The 20571-nt window shown below is 45.9% G+C and overlaps 1 protein-coding gene across 1 annotated transcript; it reads right to left on the bottom strand.

Annotated features, from left to right (window-relative positions):
- Nucleotides 1-13204: 13204 nt before the first annotated feature.
- On the bottom strand, nt 13205-18948 carry LOC123092835 (65-kDa microtubule-associated protein 7). The gene is made up of 12 exons (XM_044514684.1): nt 18645-18948; nt 17243-17446; nt 16277-16537; nt 15465-15680; nt 15224-15379; nt 14986-15145; nt 14738-14889; nt 14531-14618; nt 14290-14363; nt 14138-14212; nt 13704-14054; nt 13205-13606 (listed from the first exon to the last, which is right to left on the bottom strand). Exons 1-11 carry the CDS (start codon nt 18741-18743, stop codon nt 13704-13706), a joined length of 1836 nt encoding a protein of 611 aa, XP_044370619.1. The 5' UTR covers nt 18744-18948; the 3' UTR covers nt 13205-13606.
- Nucleotides 18949-20571: the final 1623 nt, after the last annotated feature.

Below are 20571 nucleotides of genomic sequence, written 5' to 3'. Positions count from 1 at the left end.
CCCACATGTTCCACGATGATCTCATCGGATGAACCACGATGTCAAGGACTCAATCGATCCCGTATACAATTCCCTTTGTCTAGCGGTATTGTACTTGCCCGAGATTCGATCGTCGGTATGCTGATACCTTGTTCAATCTCGTTACCGATAAGTCTCTTTACTAGTTCCATAACACATCATCCCGTGATCAACCCCTTGGTAACATTGTGCACATTATGATGATGTCCTACCGAGTGGGCCTAGAGATACCTCTCCGTTAACCGGAGTGACAAATCCCAGTCTCGATTCGTGCCAACCCAACAGACACTTTCGGAGATACCTGTAGTGCACCTTTATAGCCACCCAGTTGCGTTGTGACGTTTGGTACACCCAAAGCATTCTTACGGTATCCGGGAGTTGCACAATCTCATGGTCTAAGGAAATGATACTTGACATTAGAAAAGCTTTAGCATACGAACTACGATCTTTGTGCTAGGCTTAGGATTGGGTCTTGTCCATCACATCATTCTCCTAATGATGTGATCCCGTTATCAACGACATCCAATGTCCATGGTCAGGAAACCGTGACCATCTGTTGATCAACGAGCTAGTCAATTAGAGGCTTACTAGGGATCACTGAAATGTAAAATGAAGAGTCTTGAGCTTGAAGCTTGAGCCAATCCTTTGTCCTTAGCATCTTGAAGGAGTTCCCACATCCTTTAGTCCATGCCACTCCAATTTGAACTTGTCTTAAATATACTAGATAAAAGTGTTAGTCCAACAAGAGATATGTTGACATTAATTACCAAAACCACCTAGGGAGCACTTGTGCTTTCAATCTCCCCCTTTTTTGGTAATTGATGACAACATACATCAAAGCTTTAGATAAGGATATGAAGAATAGCAAGTAAAGCTTTGGAAAGACATGTAACAAGCATAGGCTCCCCCTACATGTATGCAATCATGTGAATATGAAATATAGAAGCATGTGAGAGCATAACCATGATAGAGTAGGCAATGTGTTACATGTATCTTGGCCATATGCATCAGAGCAAAAAGTATTAAAGGAAATACCTTCATGCCCATGAGTCCTTCTTGCAAACAGTATGTAGATCAGCAAGAATTCCTCATACACATGATTGTGATGCATATACTTACCTTGTAGTCTTGAGTAGGCTTAGGATGGAATGAACCTGTGTAAACAAGGTTAGATAACACAGATACATCTACTAGCCAGAGCAAACAGAAGAAACCACAAGAATACCAAGACTGGGATTGCATGTAGAGAGTGAGTACTAAGTACCACATTTGATTAGACATGTCCCCAAGAGTAAAGATATGCAATGAATTTGAATGATTTCTTTCCCTTGGATGTCTTGCTCCCCCCTGAATCTAGCATGGGATACTAGGAGAAGATAGGGAATAGAAAATCAGAGCTGAAAGATATAAATGAACAGAGCTAATGCAAACTAATGCAAGTAAGCATATATGAACATGTCTTTCCCCTCAAGAAGACATGTGGCATCTCTCCTCTTGAACACCAAGAATGTGGGATCCTTGAGAAATTCTTTCTACTAGTATTCTCTCTCCCCGGAGATCTCTCTCTCTCTCTCTCTCCCTGAAGGATCTCTCTCCCCGTGGCACGAATGCACAAGTGATGCGGTTGGGCATGCAAAGAGAATACCAAGATGGCGGGTGGACGCGGTGGCTCTGGCCCTGGCACGAATGGCCGTGGGGCGGGGGCGTCGGCGGGGGATGATCGTAATCCTCCATGAGGACAGTGGGGCGACGATGGATTTGATGCTTATGGCTCTAGACTGCATCGGGGCTCTTCGTCTTCCGGCGGTGGCCGTGGTTATGCATGGGTGGATGACGGTAATGCCAACCGGGGTTTCCAAGGACCGCCTGGCAACTTCGTGGAGGGTGCGGGTGGCCCCAATAACCGCTCTTTCTGGGGTCGTTTCCACGGAGGACGGGGCGGGAACAGACGTTTCTATCAGCAAAGGCATCCGAAGACTACGGTTGAGACGGAGGTGGCCGATGGAGGATCGAATCTACCGCAGGTGGCGGTGGAGACGGTTTAGGCTCTGGCTGAAGTTACGTTGCCAGAACCCATGCAGACCGGTGATGCTGCTTCTGAGCATGGTACGGACAAATCTGAGGCTGACAAGCTGTCCAAGTGGGCGGCTAAGAAGAAGAAGCTCACTTGTTTTCGCTGTGGTGATAAGGGACACTTTATGGCTGATTGCACTGCGGAATTATGTGACCTGTGCCGGAAACCTAAGCATACCGCCGCCGACTGTCCTCTTATGCTTGGGCCTAAGCCTTCTGTTCAGATTTACGGGATCTGCTGCTCGGAGTTGATGTTCTTCGAGTCTCCCAGAGTGGCACCTTTGGCTCCAGCGGTCGAGACTTCTTTCCCAGGGGTGGTGAAGGTAGTTCATGGACCGTTGACCGAGGCACAAATTATTTAGCAGCTGCGGGAACTCGCCCCAGGTAATTTTCAGTGGTCCTTGCTCAAGCTAAATGATACGTCTTACAAAGTCGATTTTCCGTCTAAGGAGGATCAGGTGCGAATCCTCAAGTTCGGTATGAGCAGGGTTACAGGCACTAGTTTTGTGTTGCAATATGATGAGTGGAAAAATAAGGAGCCGCAGGGCATGCCGTTGAGGCAGATTTGGGTTCGTTTCTCCGGGGCACCATCTGATCCCTTGGATAGCTTCTTGGTGACGTGGAGTTTGGGGTCTTTGATCGGCAAGACTGAACAGGTGGATATGCCATTCACTCGGGCCAACGGGGTGGCGCGTTTACTTGTCAGTGTTGCTAATATTGAGTTCTTGCCGAATGTGGTGCCTTGGACATACGATGGTGTTATGTATCAGCTGGACGTTTTGTATGAGGATCCTAATTTGTTCGATGAGTTTGAGGATGATAACCCTATGGACACGACTGAGGAAGGAGGTGCCCTGGCGAACCAGGATGATTCGGCTATGGGTGATGACGACGGGGCCAATGGTCCGGTTGGTCCGTCCGAGTCTACTAATATGGCTCCTGCGAGGTCTTCTGGGGTTGCTCCGACGTCCACTTTGCAGCTTGGGTCTTTGGGACCGTTCTCTGCTCCACCTAGGCTGCGGGGTGTTTTTCCGGATTCCGTGGATCCCGTGGCTCCTCTTTGTGCGCCGATGGTTCTTGGTTTGGGAGATACCGAGGGGCAGGTGGCCCTTCCCACGACTCCCACCGCGCTGATGGCTACCGTGGATGGTATTGCGACTGCGACTATGGCTAGTGGTGACGAGCAGGAGCCCCGGTCCCCTGTGATGCTGGAGCCGACGGCGCCCATGGAGGACTCGGCGCTCTTCCCCACGTCGCCGCGCGCGGGAGGAGGGGTGGCTGTGCAGGAGGCCGCCGTCTCTCCTTGCCCCGTTGTGGTCGGGTCAGGTGATGTGCCCATCTCTCCGGCTGCCTCTACGGAGCACTGTGAGCGGGTCTCCCCGGCCCCTGCTGCCGGCGGGTCACCCGTGGTGAGGCTGTGGGAGTCGTCGCCGAGCTGCTCTCCGGCCCCGGTGGCTTCGGCCCGGGGAGCCACTGTTGGGGGACGGGCAGGAGGCCTTTCCCCTAGCAGAGCTTCTCGTGAGGAGGTCATCGCCTTTGGCGGTATCCCGGACCCGGCTCCCAGGGGAGGCGGGTCAGCGGGAGGCTGCAGGAGCAGCCGGACGTTGATGACATGCAACTGAGGTGTGCTTTGAGAGCTGCCAATCTGCGTGACATCGAGACCTCCACTGGTATGTCGGTTAATAAATTGAATTCCATTTTGCATTTTACCGATGTTGAAATTATTCATAATGCAAATCAAGTAGGTGTTTCACTTGGTAAAAATGATATTGAGGTGTCTAGGTCGGTTAATGACATTCTTGATTTGGAAGCTGAACATGCGGTAGAAATGATCTGTCACATAGTTGCTGTTAAACCTATGAACGATTCGGAGATAGATGCGCTTGGGGTTAGGGTTCTTGATGGCTTGTGTGCCGATCTTGACCCTGCACTACCAGAGACGGAGGAGGACACCATTCCTGAGGTGTCTCTTCATGTAGATGAGCCCGAGGTGGTAGAAGCAGAGATTGGCTGTGCTGATCAGGCTGATGGTCACCTTAAGCCAAAGCGGACGTGGAAACGGAAGGTTTATCCCGTCTCGGCTGCACGTAGGAGTGCTAGGATCCGCACTGCAAATTTTTTTTATGATGAATTATGAGAGGCATTTTCTGGAATAGCAGAGGTCTTAGAGACTTGGCTAAAAGAAGATTTCTAGCGGAGGCTTCTCTTGAACATCAGTTAGATTTTATTGCTTTGTCTGAGACTGGAAGAAGCAACTTCACTTCACAATTTCTTGCCACTTTGTCTGGGGGGGTAGATTTTGATTGCCATTGCCTCCCCCCTCGAGGAAGATCTGGTGGGGTTTTACTTGGGGTTAAGTGTGAAACATTGGAAGTTCGGAGTGTAGTTTTGGGGGATTTTGCCGTCAAGTTTCGAGTTCGAACTAAGGCAGATGGGTTTGATTGGGCTTTGGTGGCGGTGTACGGAGCTGCGCAACCAGAGCTCAAGCCAGACTTTTTGGCGGATCTGGTTCGTATTTGTGGTAATGAGCAGCTCCCCCTCTTAGTGGGAGGGGATTTCAACATTATCCGTAGGAAGGAGGAGAAGAATAATGACAATTTTGATGGCCGATGGTCGTTCATGTTCAACACTATTATCGAAAGTTTGGATCTCAGAGAGATAGAGCTTTCGGGTAGGAAATTCACTTGGGCTAATTCGTTACCGGTCCCGACGTTTGAGAAACTTGACCGTGTCCTAGCCAGTGTCGAATGGGAACAGAAGTTTCCTCTGGTAACTGTGCAGGCATTGACAAGAGGGGTCTCTGACCATACACCATTACTAGTTGATTCAGGAGTTCAAACTTTTGTGGGCAACAAAAACATTTTCTCGTTTGAACTTGCCTGGTTTGAAAGAGAAGGTTTCCTTGAGTTGTTAGCTCGGGAGTGGGATAAAGACTCAGGAGGAAGGACGCCTATCGAGTGATGACAATGCAAGATTCGTCATCTCCGAAGGTTCCTTCGAGGATGGGCTAAACACATGCATGGTATTTATAAGGCGGAGAAGGAGAGACTTCTTCTACTTATTCAAACCCTTGATGTTAAAGCTGAAATTTCTATCTTGGATTCCAGTGAGTTGGAAACAAAGATAGAGGCGGAGATGCGACTTAAACAGCTTCTTCACTAGGAGGAATTGAAGTGGGCGTTGCGAGCTAAGGTTCGCAAGATAGTACAAGGCGAGGACAATACTCAATTCTTTCATATGATTGCTAATGGGAAGCATCGTAAAAAGAGAATTTTCCAGCTAGAACAAGACGAAGGGACGATAGTTGGTCAAGACAATCTGAAGGTCTACATTACCAATTATGATAAGCAGTTGTTTGGTCCCCCGGAAGAGAACTTTGTGTCCTTAGATGAGTCTAGGGTTGAGGATGTTCCTCAACTTGAGACTGCCGAGAATGAGCTGCTGACTGCTCCTTTCTCTGAGAAAGAGGTGTTTGAAGCCATTGCACAAATGGAGAATAATAAGGCTCCAGGACTGGATGGGTTTCCGGCAGAGTTTTACAAGAAATGCTGGCATTTTATTAAGGGTGATTTGATGCCCATGTTCCAGGAGTTTTTTGAGGGGCAGCTTCAGTTGTTTAAGCTGAATTTTGGAACGATAACTCTTCTTCCTAAGAAGACAGACACGGTTTGCATTGAGCAGTTCAGACCTATATGTCTGCTTAATGTGAGTTTCAAAATATTCACCAAGGTCGGGACGAACAGACTTACGCAGATTGCGCACTCTGTGGTTCATCCGTCCCAGACTGCTTTCATGCCTGATAGAAACATCCTTGAAGGGGTTGTTGTCTTGCATGAAACGCTCCATGAAATCCACTCAAAAAAACTTGATGGCGTTGTTTTTAAAGTGGATTTTGAAAAAGCATATGATAAAGTTAAATGGCCTTTCCTTCAACAAGCTTTGCGTATGAAAGGTTTTGATCCGGCATGGAGAAACCAGATCGATTCCTTTACGCAAAAAGGGAGTGTAGGGATTAAAGTGAATGACAACATAGGTCACTATTTCCAAACACACAAGGGGCTAAGGAAAGGAGACCCGATGTCACCGATTCTGTTTAACATAGTGGCTGATATGCTCACTATCTTAATAGGTCGGGCCAAGGATGCAGGGCAGGTAGGTGGCCTGGTCCCACATCTAGTTGACGGAGGGATTTCCATTCTTCAGTATGCTGATGATACTATCATCTTTATGGAGCACGACCTGGCGAAAGCAAGAAACATGAAGCTGTTGTTATGCTTATTTGAACAATTATCTGGCCTCAAAATTAACTTCCACAAGAGCGAATTGTTTTGCTTTGGAAGAGCAAAGGAGGACCAGGATACATATAAACAATTGTTCGGATGTGAATTGGGCTCCTTGCCGTTTACATACTTAGGTATACCCATTCATCATCGTAAGATGACTAACCTTGAGTGGAAATGCATCGAGGATCGCTTTGAAAAGAAAATGAGCTATTGGAAAGGGAAGCTCATGTCATACGGAGGACGATTTATTCTGATTAATTCGGTCCTTACCAGTATGCCTATGTTTCTCTTATCTTTTTTCCAGGTCCCGGTGGGAGTCAGGAAAAGATTAGATTTCTACCGATCTTGATTCTTTTGGCAGAATGACGAGCTCAAATGAAAGTATAGGCTTGCTCAGTGGGATATAATCTGTAGGCCGAAGGACCAAGGGGGTCTAGGTATTGAAAATTTGGAAATCAAAAACATATGTCTCCTTAGCAGGTGGCTTTATAAATTGTCGTCTGAGACAGAAGCTACTTGGGCACAGATTTTGCGTAATAAGTATCTTTATGCTAAAACCTTGGCTCAGGTAAATGTGAGGCCTTCTGACTCACCTTTTTGGAAGGGTTTGATGAGAGTCAAACAGCTTTTTTTCACCAAGTCAAAATTTATTGTCGGGAATGGTGCCACTACGAGGTTTTAGGAGGATACGTGGCTTGGGGAGATTCCCCTTGCACTTCAATATCCTACTTTGTACAACATTGTGCGACGTAGAGAAGCCTATGTTGCAATTGTTCTACAATCCACTCCCCTCAATATTAGTTTTCGGAGAACGCTAGTTGGAAATCGTTGGGAGGCTTGGCTCCACCTCGTTAGACGTTTAATGGATGTCATGCCCAATATGCGACCCTATCCAACAGGAACTCAAAGGTCCCACCAAGGATAGACCCGCATATTGAAACGCTTTTGCAAGGTGGATATCATTACATGAACATTACATAAAAGATGGGGATACATACAAGAGGCATACAATGCCACACGAATACAATATCACAAAACATAAGAGCATCATCCGACTACGGATGAAACACAAACAGAAACTCGAACGACATCCACCCTGCTAGCCCAGGCTGCCGACCTGGAACCTATCCCCTGATCGAAGAAGAAGCAGAAGAAGAACTCCAATTCAAGTAAACATTGCTCTCACGTCATGATCATCGCACAACCTGTACCTGCAACTGTTGTTGTAGTAATCTGTGAGCCACGAGGACTCAGCAATCCCATTACCATGGGTATCAAGACTAGCAAAGCTTAAAGGGAACGGAAGGGGTAAAGTGGTGAGGCTGCAGCAGCGACTAAGCATATATGGTGGCTAACATACGCAAATAAGAGCGAGAAGAGAGCAAGAAGAACGGTCGTGAAGCTAGCAATGATCAAGAAGTGATCCTGAACTCCTACTTACGTCAAACATAACCCAAAAACCGTGTTCACTTCCCGGACTCCGCCGAAAAGAGACCATCACGGCTACACACGCGGTTGATGCATTTTAATTCGGATCTGATGTCAAGTTATCTACAACCGGACATTAACAAATTCCCATCTGCCTATAACCGCAGGCACGGCTTTCGAAAGATTATACCCTGTAGGGGTGTCCCAACTTAGCCCATGATAAGCTCTCGCGATCAACGAAGGATATACCTTCTCCCAGGAAGACCCGATCAGACTCGGAATCCCGGTTTACAAGACATTTCGACAATGGCAAAACAAGACCAGCAAAGCCGCCCGATGCGCCGACAAATCCCGATAGGAGCTGCACATATCTCGTTCTCAGGGCAACACCGGATGAGACTAGCTACGAGTAAAACCAACCCTCAAGTTTCCCCAAGGTGGCCCCGCAGGCTGCTCGGTTCGGACCAACACTTAGACAAGCACTGGCCCGGGGGGGTAAAATAAAGATGACCCTCGGGTTGGCTGACCCAAGGGAAGGGTACATGTGGTGGTGAGGCAAATGGTAAAACCAAGGTTGGGCCTTGCTGGAGGAGTTTTATTCAAAGCGAACTGTCAAGGGGGTCCCATAAATCACCCAACCGCGTAAGGAACGCAAAATCCGGGAACATAACACCGGTATGATGAAACTAGGGTGGCAAGAGTGGAACAAAACACCAGGCAAAAGGTCAAGTCTTCCACCCTTTACCAAGTATATAGATGCATTAATAATATAAGAGATATTGTGATATCCCAACCAAAATCCTGTCCACCATGGAGAAATCTTCAACTTCACCTGCAACTAGCAACGCTATAAGAGGGGCTGAGCAAAAGCGGTAACATAGCCAAACAACAGTTTGCATAGGAAATGTGTCAAAGGTTAGAGGTTCATGGCAATATGGGAGGCTTGATAAACAGGTGATAGGTAGCGCAACAAAGCGATAGAACAAAGCAACTAGCATAGCAATGATAGTAATGAGATCCAGGGTAACGGTCATCTTGCCTGAAATCCCGCAAGGAAGAAGAACGAGTCCATGAAGAAGACGAACGGATGAAGCCGAACCAAGCGTAGACGAATGAATCCTCACGATCGCAACAAAACGGGAACTATCGAGAAGAAGCACACAACATGGTAAACACACCAAACATGAACAAGGCATGATGCACAACCAAGCATAATGCATGACAAGACTACATGAAGCTACTCATGGCAAGAGATGATGCAAACAAGAGCAACACATCAAAGCAAGTTTAAATGAGGCCAAGAACAACATATAACAATTCCGGTAAGTCCTCATATGCAAATTTCAAAGTTGGTCTAGATCTGAATAGACTTTATGTTCAAGTTGTTAAACAGCAAGTTAAGATGCACCAAGATGATCTACACGAGATTCTAGTCAAGTTACATATAAAGTTCATTTAGTTCGGAGCTACGGCCTAGAAGATATGAGCAACACAAGTTAAACATGGCATTGATGCAAAATGCACCCAAACATCAAGAAAACACCTCAAAACATGGATGCAACATGATAATATGAAACTACATGCAAAATCAAGCAAGTTTCATATAGAGCACACTCAAAACGAAGCAACGGTTCAACACACACACACTATACAAGTTATAGCAACAATCTGTCCAAAACAGCAACTAGGAATATTGCAAGCATCAAAACAACATGCTACAGTACCAAAATATAAAAACAAAAGGCATGGACATGATGTACAGGTAAAGCATAACAAAACATGAACACTGAGCTATCTCCAGAAATCACTAGAACATGCTCAAAAACACATGGCAAGATTGCAAATGATAACAGTTCAGACTTTGCACAAAATAACATCAGGTTGCAATGTTTAGAGCTATCAAACAACATGTTACAGGAACTTATCATGGCAAACAAAGGCATGGCATGAATCTACTAAACCCATAGATCAAAAGTCCCTTACTGACCATAAGCCAAAAAGGATCAGAAAATATGATGGCACCCACGTAAACATAGCAAGTTATATTACACATTCATACATGGCAGAAACAGAATTATGAAGGCATGTTGGTGAGCTTGTGCAACTCACTACAGAGAAAAACATGGCATGGCAAGGCAACCAACAGTAAGAAGACATATTTGTGAAGTTAAGCATGGCAAAAGCAAGTCCATAGGGTGCATGGATCACTAGCAAAACACATGGCAACAACTGAACTTAATGTTAACAGGCTGACAGCAACATTATGAAGCAACTTTGGAGCAAGATTACAACAAGTTAAAGCAAGCTATAAATGCTAACAGGGGCATGGATGGATAGAGCATGACATGTAGAACAAAACACATTTAGTGAACATCTCCATATTATGCATAGAATGATTAGTAGAAGCAGGTTTACATAGCATCACGAAGTAACAGATTCAGCCTAGCAAAACAGTAACAGCAAGTACCCTACTTAACAAGCTTGATTCACTCACCACAAGATATTGCATGATAAGATAAGCATAGCATCATCAAGAAGACATGTTTCTGAAACAAAACAAGGCAAGAACAAGTTCATAGCATGCAAGGATCAACTATAACAACCTTGGCAAAATTGAATAACATGTAAACAATCTGCCAGGAAACATTTTGGAGCAAAAGTAGAGCACGAAAATGACATGCTAGACTACTCCATAATTGTAAACAGGGGCATGAATGGATAGAGAATAACCATATGTTCAAAACACCCTTACTGAAGTATCTCAAAATAAGCATGGATCTCTCTGTAGCAACATGTTTACATGGCATCAAAATAACAGCAGAACAGGGACTAAAATCAGTAATATCATGAAGCCTAGTTTGCATGCTTGTGCTAGTCACCACATTGAACACAAAAATACATGGTAAGCACCTCTGTAAAGAAGGCATGGCATAGTTCAAACACATGTAGACATCAACCTCATAGGATGCACACATCAATCATGGCAAAAATGACAAAAGTGCATGTTCTGTTAACAGACATCGGACAACATTATGAAGCACTCTTGTAGCGATGTTTCAGGCATCAAGATGGACTCAAATGAACATGATGCAATGGAATGAAATGATGTACTCGTTGAGACGAACAATTTGACATATTACATGCACGAAACGGAGCTACGAATGCAGAGATATGATGCGATGAACATGACATGATAATGTCAAAATTATTTCAGGACAGGCGTTTCCCGGGTCAACCTCTGGTTGCACGGAATCCGAGGATGGCCGGGGCTCTCGCCGGAGTTGCGGTAGAGGCGGTCGGGGAGGAAGAAGAGGGCGCCGGAGATGGGGCCGGCCGGATCCGGGGCGCCGGATCCGGTGGCCGGACGGGCGCCGGCGGGGCGCGGCTACCGGAGAAGGGCGACGGGGGTCGACGACCGGCGAGTAGGCGGCGGCCGCGGCCGGCGCGGGAGGCAGGGCGCCTCAGGCGCGGGCGGCGCAGCTCTTGCGGGAGCCGGGGAGGCGGCGGACGGCGCGGAGGCCAGGGCCCAGGCGCGGGCGCACGGCCGGCGAAGGTCGAGCGGCGGCGGCGCGGCCAGGAGCTCGGGCAAGCGGGCACGGGGCTCGGGGCGGCGACCCAGATCTGGCCCGGGGCGGGCCGGCCTCGGGCCTGGCGACGGGCGCGGGGAGGAGAGAGGAGGCCGGCTGGCCACGTGGCGCTGCGGCATTGGAGGAGAGCGGCGGTGGGGTGATGTGGCGCGAGCGGGTTGGCTGGGGTGAGGTGGAGGCTGGACATGTCCGGCCCGGTCCGGATGTGTCCGGCGGCGGCGGGGAGGGGTTTGGCTAGGGTTAGGGGTGGTTTCATCCGCGAAAATGGACGGGGGGGGCGTATTTATAGTTTCTGGGAGCTAGGAGAGTCCAAATGAGGCACGGTTTTCACCCACACGATCGTGATCGAACGACCAAGAGCATGGAGGGGAGTTTGCTGGGTTTTGGGCCAGATTGGAGGGGTGTTGGGCTGCAAGACAAAAGAGGCCTTTACGGTTCCCCGGTTAACCGTTGGAGTATCAAACGACCTCCAAATGGCACGAAACTTGACAGGCGGTCTACCGGTGCTATACCAAGGCCGCTTGGCAAACCTCGGGCCATTCCAAGAACGTTTAATACCTGCACACAACGAGAGACAAAAGGGGGAATGCCGGAGGGCATAGGAGTGCCGGATTGCAAAACGGACAACGGGGAAAAGGCTCGGATGCATGAGACGAACACGTATGCAAAATGAAATGCACATGATGACATGATAAAATGCAACACGCAAGCAAATGACATGGCAACGACGGCGAATAACTGGCAGACACCTGGCGCATCGGATCCGGGGCGTTACAATGGAGGTCCGGCTGACCCAGCAACCAGATCAGCTATATTGGAAACTTACTAAGAACGGTGTGTTCTCGGTTAAATCTATGTATCTGGATGTCATTAACTCTAGCGCTGTCCCTTCCTCGATTCACGTGTGGAAAGTAAAGGTTCCCTTACGTATCAAAGTGTTTATGTGGTTTGTGCATAAACAAGTCATTTTGACTAAGGATAACCTGGCAAAACGCAACTGGGTGGGCTCATCTAGGTGTAGCTTGTGCGATCATAACGAAAGCATCAAACACCTCTTTCTCGATTGTCCGTTGGCTAAGATTCTGTGGCGGTCGATTCATATTGCGTTCAATATCAATCAGCCCACCTCTATCAACATGTTATTTGGAGCATGGCTTGATGGGGTTGATTCCGATACTTCAAGACACATTCGTGTTGGCGTTTGTGCTTTACTTTGGGCAGTATGGAATTGCAGAAATGATTTAGTATTTAACAGATCAACAAACATTCACTTTTTGCAGGTTATCTTCAGGGCCACGGCATTCATCCGTATGTGGTCGCTACTCACTCCGACGGAGGCCAGGGAGCGTTTGGTTACTGCGTCTACCCGACGGGAGATGGTAGCGCGGGATATTTTCAACCGGTTTGGATGGCGGTCATGTAATAGGATAGGCATGTAGTGCTCCTATTGTGCTTGCCAGCCGGTTGTGGCTTTCGGTTTGAGCTCTTTCGAGCCTTTTGTTTATCTTCGCAACTCATTACTTGACGACTTTGTTGCTGAACTTTTTTAATAATATGAGTCATATGCATCTTTCTGATGCAAAGGCTGGGGTAAAACCCCTTTTAAAAAAAAACAAGACCGGGTAAATGGCGAAGCGGAACAAGATAGTGTGCTTCTGAGAGTGGAAAGATAACCACAAAGAAAGAACCGTGATTCTTGACGGTAGCATGAGGAGCCAGAATTGGACTCTGGTGTGTCCGAAACGAACTCCTCGCTTCTATTCCCGTTGCAACGCACGGGCATTTGTGCTAGTAATTCCTATAGGCAATAATACATGCTCCAAAAGATAAAGTGGAATACATCAGGTTCAACCTGCAATGTAGGCTGAATAGAGAATACAACACCTTTATGTGATATATGGAAGAAAGAAAATGGACCATCTCTTCTTTCACATCCAAAAAAATGATACACAACTACAAATACTATGAAGGAAAAACAATTAGCACAAAACAAATACATTGACACCTTTCTCATGTTCCCTAACCACACACCGATCAAACTCGCAGCTCGAATTACAACACCACCACAAAAGTGCTAGGTCATGTATCTACAGGCAATCTTATCTAAATCCTGTCCAATCTTTGTCACACATTAGCATGGTCAAAAGCTAGCACACAATTGCCCAATCTTGACGGTAGCCTTCACCGCAACCCTCACCGCCAAGAAAGTCTTCTTCCCTGATCAGAAATGTCATGTTTACAGATCACGATCAGCACAAGTTCATGCAACAGATCCTGGAAATCACTTGTGACAAAATGTTGGGCGATATCATACTCAGTGCAAAACTAATGGAGAACCAGGCTCCGAGCCGCTGATGGAGGCGAATGATGACATGCTATCATCCTTGGAAGCTGTCGAGAAGTTGAGTGGCACCGCCGTCATCCTCCTGTTCTCCTTGAAGTAATTGTTGTACCGGCCAGAGTACGATCGTGGTGTCAAAAGCTCGGGTGTGGCACTGCCTGCCGACACCCGGCGGGGCATCGGAGTCATGAAACCAGCCCCATTCCCATTTGGGTGATGCCCACTCGTCCTCCTGTTAAAACTGCTTGTTTTCCTCGGAACAGACTTGGACCCAAAGATCAGCTCCTTCTCTTTAAGCAATAGATTCTGCAGCTTCTTCTGGTCCTGTGGCAAGAGTTAATGAACAAGACTGATGACATTTGTTGTGATTGTAGTGCCAGAAAGAGCACAGGATGTGGAATTTGTACCCAGTATCGTTTCTTATCTTCCTCCTTCTGTACTCTTCTGAGTTTTTGCTCTTCCAAAATGGCGACCAGACGAACCTTCACATGCAAATTCAATGCATCAGAGCTGTGTCCTCGATTTCTGATGATTATGGTGAGCTAGCTCAGTGACTTACCCCGTCATATAGAAATGGTGTATTGCTTTCATCCTCCCAGGCAAATGTCTTGTCTATCAAGTTGTCAATCATAGCTGCAGAATAGATGTAGCTTATGATCATAAACATACCAAATGCGACGTGGATCTTTTTGAAAAAACTAAGAGGTAGGTTGTGCTTATGAATCATGGAGCTCAGTTGAATCAAAAACACTATATGGAAGTCACTACAGTGCCCTCCAACTGAAGAAACGAAGACTCACTTGGAATCTTTTGAACGAGCACCCTCGCTTTCTCTGCACGCTTGAGATTCAAATGGGCACCCCTGCCCGCACTGTACCTGTTATCATCCTGCAGTAGGACATATGCAACATTAAAGAGGACATTAATTAACTCATAGCAGACCTGCACTGTATGATGTCAGCCAAATTTTATCTGAATATAGCATAATTTCATGAATAAAAGCACACCTGGTTGTATTCCTCAAGCCAAGTCTCTTCATCACAGGCCGATAGCCATTTGTCTACTCTCTCCATGATATCTTTCCTCGTATAAGATTCCTCATTTGCTTTTGCAATTTGAGCTTCGATGTTGGAAAGAAGTTCGCAAGGATCCACTAGACCTGTAAGTGAGAAGGTTCTAGGATCGTTCAAGATATTCAGCAGGGGCATTTTACAGACCGTATGCGCGAGAGAAAAGAGATCAGTGGGATAAATACCAGAATCAATTAGAGCAACAATCTTCTCTGGTGCTGTGCTCGTATCAGGCTCCATATGTGCATTTCTGCAGATATTTTCTAGCTCTACCCTTCTCTTAAGAACAAGCTCCTTCATTCTACTCGCTTTTTGCTTAGTTAGTCTTTCGACTTCCTCTTCTGTCTGAAGAACCATAGTGATACTATAAGTTTGAATTACAGCTTACAAAAAAATGAATAAGTCAATAGAAAGCTGGCAAACCTCCTGAATCGTTTCCAGTGACAGGACACTAGGAGAAGTGATCTCTTCCTCAGAAGATCCAAGAACAGCGGCTACTTCGCTGAAATGTCTCCTCTCTTGTTCTGTTGACTCCATCAGATTCCATAGCTTGTGGAGTTTCCCCACAGTTTCTTGCAACTGAACACATCAACACAATACAAGTAGTTAGAGAGGATACGAGACAAAAACTAATCACTGCCATAGTTTCACTAAGAGGAATCACCTTTGAGACTCTGGTCCTTTTTTCTGCTTTGAGCTTCAGGATAGTCTGAGTAAGACCTTCAAGGGTGCTATCACTGATATTCGTCGAATTATCTGAGTTGGTTCCATGCAAACTTGGATGCACATCCTTTACCGTCTTTGCAAAATCCATCCCAAGCACAGCGCATAGGCAGTGCACTTCATCCACATATACAAATACTTTCTGAAGGCGATCAGACTGAAAAAAAGGGAAAATATTTTTATTAATCTGACACAGCCAAGAAAAGAATTTAAAAAAACAAAATTGCTGCATGTACGATGCTTAGTTATACGATTTTTGTACGATTTCTGATCGGGTGGTGGGCAGTGGCTTGCTCTGACACAAGGACGGCATGATCTACAGTGTCGTATGAAAATTGTACGGAAATAATTGTATGCATAGCAATGCTCTTAACAAAAATAGCATGAGTTGCCATTTCAACTGTATATTTCTTATAGCTATTAGTGTGTTGGCAACAAATGTTTCTAGTTAAAGCAGTAGAGAAGCGTACATCGGTGATGACACACAAATGCTATTTTTTTACAAATACCTTTGTGTGAGAAGTTAAGGTACAATCAAACAATTTTAATGGTTCTACGCAAACGGTCAAACCTATCTGATTCTGATGACTGGATTGAAGCGGCATATGCAACTAAGTACTCCCTCTGTAAAGAAATATAAGACGTTTTAGATCACTCTCCCTCTGTAAAGAAATATAAGACATTTTAGATCACTCTAATACGTCTTATATTTCTTTACAGAGGGAGTAGTATTTTAGTCAAGATCATTATTACCTTCTCTTTTTGTAAATTGCGTAGCTGCATTTGAAGATCAGCAAGTCTTCTGGTTGACAAGTCATGATCATTGTTCAGACGTTTGGACGAACCATCATCATGCTGATAATTGTGATCAGAAATTTGTGCATTTATCGTCTCGATTTGCGATTGCACATTTGAGAACTGTTTGATTCTTTCTTCTTTCATGGCCCTAAGATCATCCAAGAGAGGCGTCACTGCAGCAAGTTGTTCTTTCAACGATGCATGCTTTTCATTCACCTGAAAATGAGAATTCATATTACTAAAGAACGTAATATACCTATTTGTTCATATTGTACAATGGAATCAGTTGAAAGAGTTTTTGGTTCCAGCACCACTAAACATGAATCTTCATGATTACAAAACAGATAAATATCTATGATACACAAAATCATAGTATTTTATCATTGTTTGGCGTACTTCAGTAAAGTCTCCTAACCATTCCAAGAGCAATCGCCTTTGGAAGGTGCTGCATAGGTCGACCTCGCATGGAGATGGAAATTCTAGATGCGCAATACAGGTACCCTTGAATAATAATAGATCATCATATTCAATAAATCTTTGACTAAATGGATGGTTAGCTGTTATACAGAATTACAGAATATAACCAATTACTATACTGCCTTTTCTTTTCGTCTAATATTTACCCATCTCCATCCACCATATGACCACGAACCAACATGCTGACTTAGTTATTCATGTCACATCTTATCATCAATAGCTTAAAAATGACAGCCAAACTGCCAAATACGATATATTCAGCACAAGGTGCAGCATGACATCAACAATGATTTCATTACTTCTTGTACACAATGAACTACCAATATTTCAGTCTCTGTAAACAAATCATAACATGACACATGAGCTCATATTCAAGGAGGTCCATTGGTTAGAGGCCTTGCATAAGAAAAGAAATTAGAGATTACGGCAGGATATGCATTATACCTTAAATTGTGTAGTATTTTCACCTATCGAAGCCACTAAAGCTTTAAGCTCTGCTTCTTTGGCCATCACTGACTGGCGGAGCTGGCTTCTATCCGCATTAGCACTGTCGACCTTCCGACGATACACACGCATACACTCTGCCTCGAGTTCCTGGAACATCCGATCTTTATCTTGTTCGCGCTCCCCGATCTCTGTCCATATTTGCTAAAAAGGAAGTCATGTGTCAGATAATCAAACATGAGGAACAGGAACAACGCAAAAATAGAATCTGAGTGTGTAATATTTATAAGAAAGTAAGTGTCTGCCAGTACCTAGCATATATGATAATCAAATAACGACCATATCATTAAAATCAAAATAAACAAAATTTTATTTGGTGTTACACCCCACGTTTTAGTGCATGGAACAGAACGCCACAAGCAACCAAAAGACCCTACTGGCACTCTGGCAGGACTTCTGTTGAATGTTGAACAAGCAAGCTGATTGCTTGACCTTCAACCTTCCAGGCCTATTCTATTTCCTTTTCCCCCATACCTCCTAATAAATTGGGAACACAGGACTATTTTTCTTTTCTTTTGCGGCATCAGAAGGTTGCATAAAAAGTCCATAATAATTATATATATAAAAAACCTTCCCAGTTATGATTTTCAACTTAAGCATGCTTAGTGCTTTGTTATGCTTGTAGGAATATCGAGTAATAATAGATAACTTGAGATTGTACTAGCAAAGCATAAAATTATTCTGCTTTCTGGTGCTACAGCAGGCAGTGGCTTCAATCATTGGGATTGAAGCAGTGCTATTTTTAAGCCCCTTTCACCTCAAACAGTTCAAGTGGGAAGGAAAAGTAGATCTCTCTGTCTCCCTCGCCTCTCAAGATTCAGAAAACCCGACGGTAAATGAAAAGTTCCACCTAAAGCTGAAAGGAAACTGTAAACGGAAGCAACAGATTCCCACTGCTGTTCTGAAAATCTTACTACATACTCTTTAAAAATCGCAACCTTTTTATGGGGGAGAATATCAGAAGCTTGCAACTGAAGAAAACAAGAAAACAATTGGGCTTTTCTGAAGAATCCTGGGGAAACATCGTCCTCGTCTTTGAAAAAACGCGGGCAAATTAAATGCATCAATCAAATCCAGACGGCTCAAAATCTGCAACTAGGAATACACTGCAGAATTTCAGAGTTCCTGTAGCCATGACAGGACTGGCAACATGATTGGAGCGAGCAAGGGAATCAAGAAACCGGCGTCTTCCAAACCTCCCAAATCCTCATGAAAAAGCAAAGAACAGACAGTAAATCGAGCAAAGGATGCCGCAGAGAGAGAGAGAGAGAGAGAGAGAGAGAGAGAGAGAGAGAGAGAGAGAGAGAGAGAGCGCATTTGCTTGTGGGTGAGAGGGACGCACCTCGAGCTCGCGCAGCAGGGCGCCGCACGGCGTGTCGAAGCTGACGCTGCACCGCGGCGGCCTGTCCAGCCCGTACCCGGCCATGGCCGTCTCGCCCATCTCCTCTCTCCCCGAGAAGACGGAGGAGAAAGAGGAAGCGGCTAGGGGGACACCTCGGCAGCGCCCTCTCACTGTACCCGTGGTCCTCTCGCCTCCTTGGTCCTGCTGTCCTGGCGAAAGGACCAAGAATCCCAAGCCCAATGCCCGGCGGCCTCCTGGTATTCGCAACCACCAACCCTCCCCCGGACCCCCTCCCCCTCCCCCTCCTTCTCTCTCTCCTCGCGGCACGGCACCCCTGGGCTGTAGAGAGGGGCAGCGGTGGTTGCCTGGTTATATATGGATCTCAGTCCAGTGCAGTTGGTAAGAGCGCAAAAGGGAAAAGAGAGCGAGGTGGTGATAAGGCGGGGCGAGAGGTTGGAGAAGACGACGACGGGGGGGTTGGGAGTTGCCCGTGAAACGCGAGAAGCGCAGGGGCGCGCGTGCATGCGATGTGAGGAGTTGCGAACTGGGAACTGATGACGAGGAGCAACGGACAGAAAAACTACAGCTGTTTTCTCGATCCGGTTTGATCAACAGTTTTGCCCTCTTCTCTCTGTTCGTTTCCAAGAGGGTTTTCTCGGTGAAATGTGGTGACAAAATCTCATCTTTTGTCATCGTACGTATCCAGGTTTCTTTTTACTACTAGTATTTTTCATGTGTGTTCTGCTTTTACTGTACCGTACGGGGTTTCACGTGAAGCAGTGGGTGCACGCTTGGAATATGCTAGCAACGATTCATGATCAGATGTGCGTTGTAAAGTGTCAAGATGTGCAGCTGGGTTATTCAGAAGATATATACGTACTTTCGCATGACAAATATTATCATCAGATTTTTAGCATAAAAAATCCGAGCCACATTTTTAACATTTCCGTAAACATAAACTTTAGTGCTCATTGTAAACTTGGATACTTGGTGTGGATTTATGAGACAGATGTACGCATGATTGATTTGGAACTTGGGTGGTACTACGTACAGTACGTACGTAGGTGATACACTCCCATCAAATCCATGGGGATGGGGGTGAGGCATCCACCACTTTGAACGGCGTGGGGCTACGTAGAAACCATGCCGAAAAGGGCGCCCGGGCACGCCAAACGCCACCATATTATGGACCGCTTTCCCTGACACCGTAGATTGCAAGCCACACTCGCAGCCAACCCAGTGGTCCAGATCACGTGCACCGCGGCCCGATCGCGCCCCATCTGAGCCGTCCATCAGGTAGTGGACGGATCCGGGTTTTACACACTGATGATGGTGATAAAATAAGCGGTGAGATGAGGAATCCATCTGTCTGTCTACGAATGTAAATAAATCTTGGTGCCGATTGACAGTTTGCGTGCCGTGCCGACCGTTAGGCAGCGAGCAGAGAGAGTGGACTGAACATGTTTTCCTGCATGGAATGGCTGCTGCAGATATGAATGAATGAATGGATCTTTTGCGCTGCCGCTGGAACTGTATATCTATACTGATTCCAGGAATGAATCTGAGCCTGCAAAACCCACATGCACAGTATGCCGGCTCATGTGATGCTTTGAGGTCAACCAAATAAAACTAAGAGGAAAAAGCCATCGAGTTCAGAGTTTTTATTTGTGTAAAGTTGGCTTAAACAATGCGCTAGCTAGATCTAGGCTCGCATGTGCCTCTCTTTTGACGCTCATCACAGTGAATGAAGTACAGCACACTCACAAAATCCAGGTGCTGCAGTGTTCTTCCTCCTGCACTACGCTGCACACATGTTGACGCATTGATTGTTGTTCTAGTTACTCGACTTGATGTCATGTTTTCTTCATCAGAAAGTAAGCACGCAATCACATATGGATTCGTACAGGCAGAGCAGAGCAGAGCAGAA

This window comes from Triticum aestivum, chromosome 4B (assembly GCF_018294505.1).
Source record: "Triticum aestivum cultivar Chinese Spring chromosome 4B, IWGSC CS RefSeq v2.1, whole genome shotgun sequence".
Taxonomy (NCBI): domain Eukaryota; kingdom Viridiplantae; phylum Streptophyta; class Magnoliopsida; order Poales; family Poaceae; genus Triticum; species Triticum aestivum.
The sequence above is the reverse complement of the archived record's forward strand: the minus strand, read 5'-3'. Positions and strand labels throughout refer to the sequence as shown.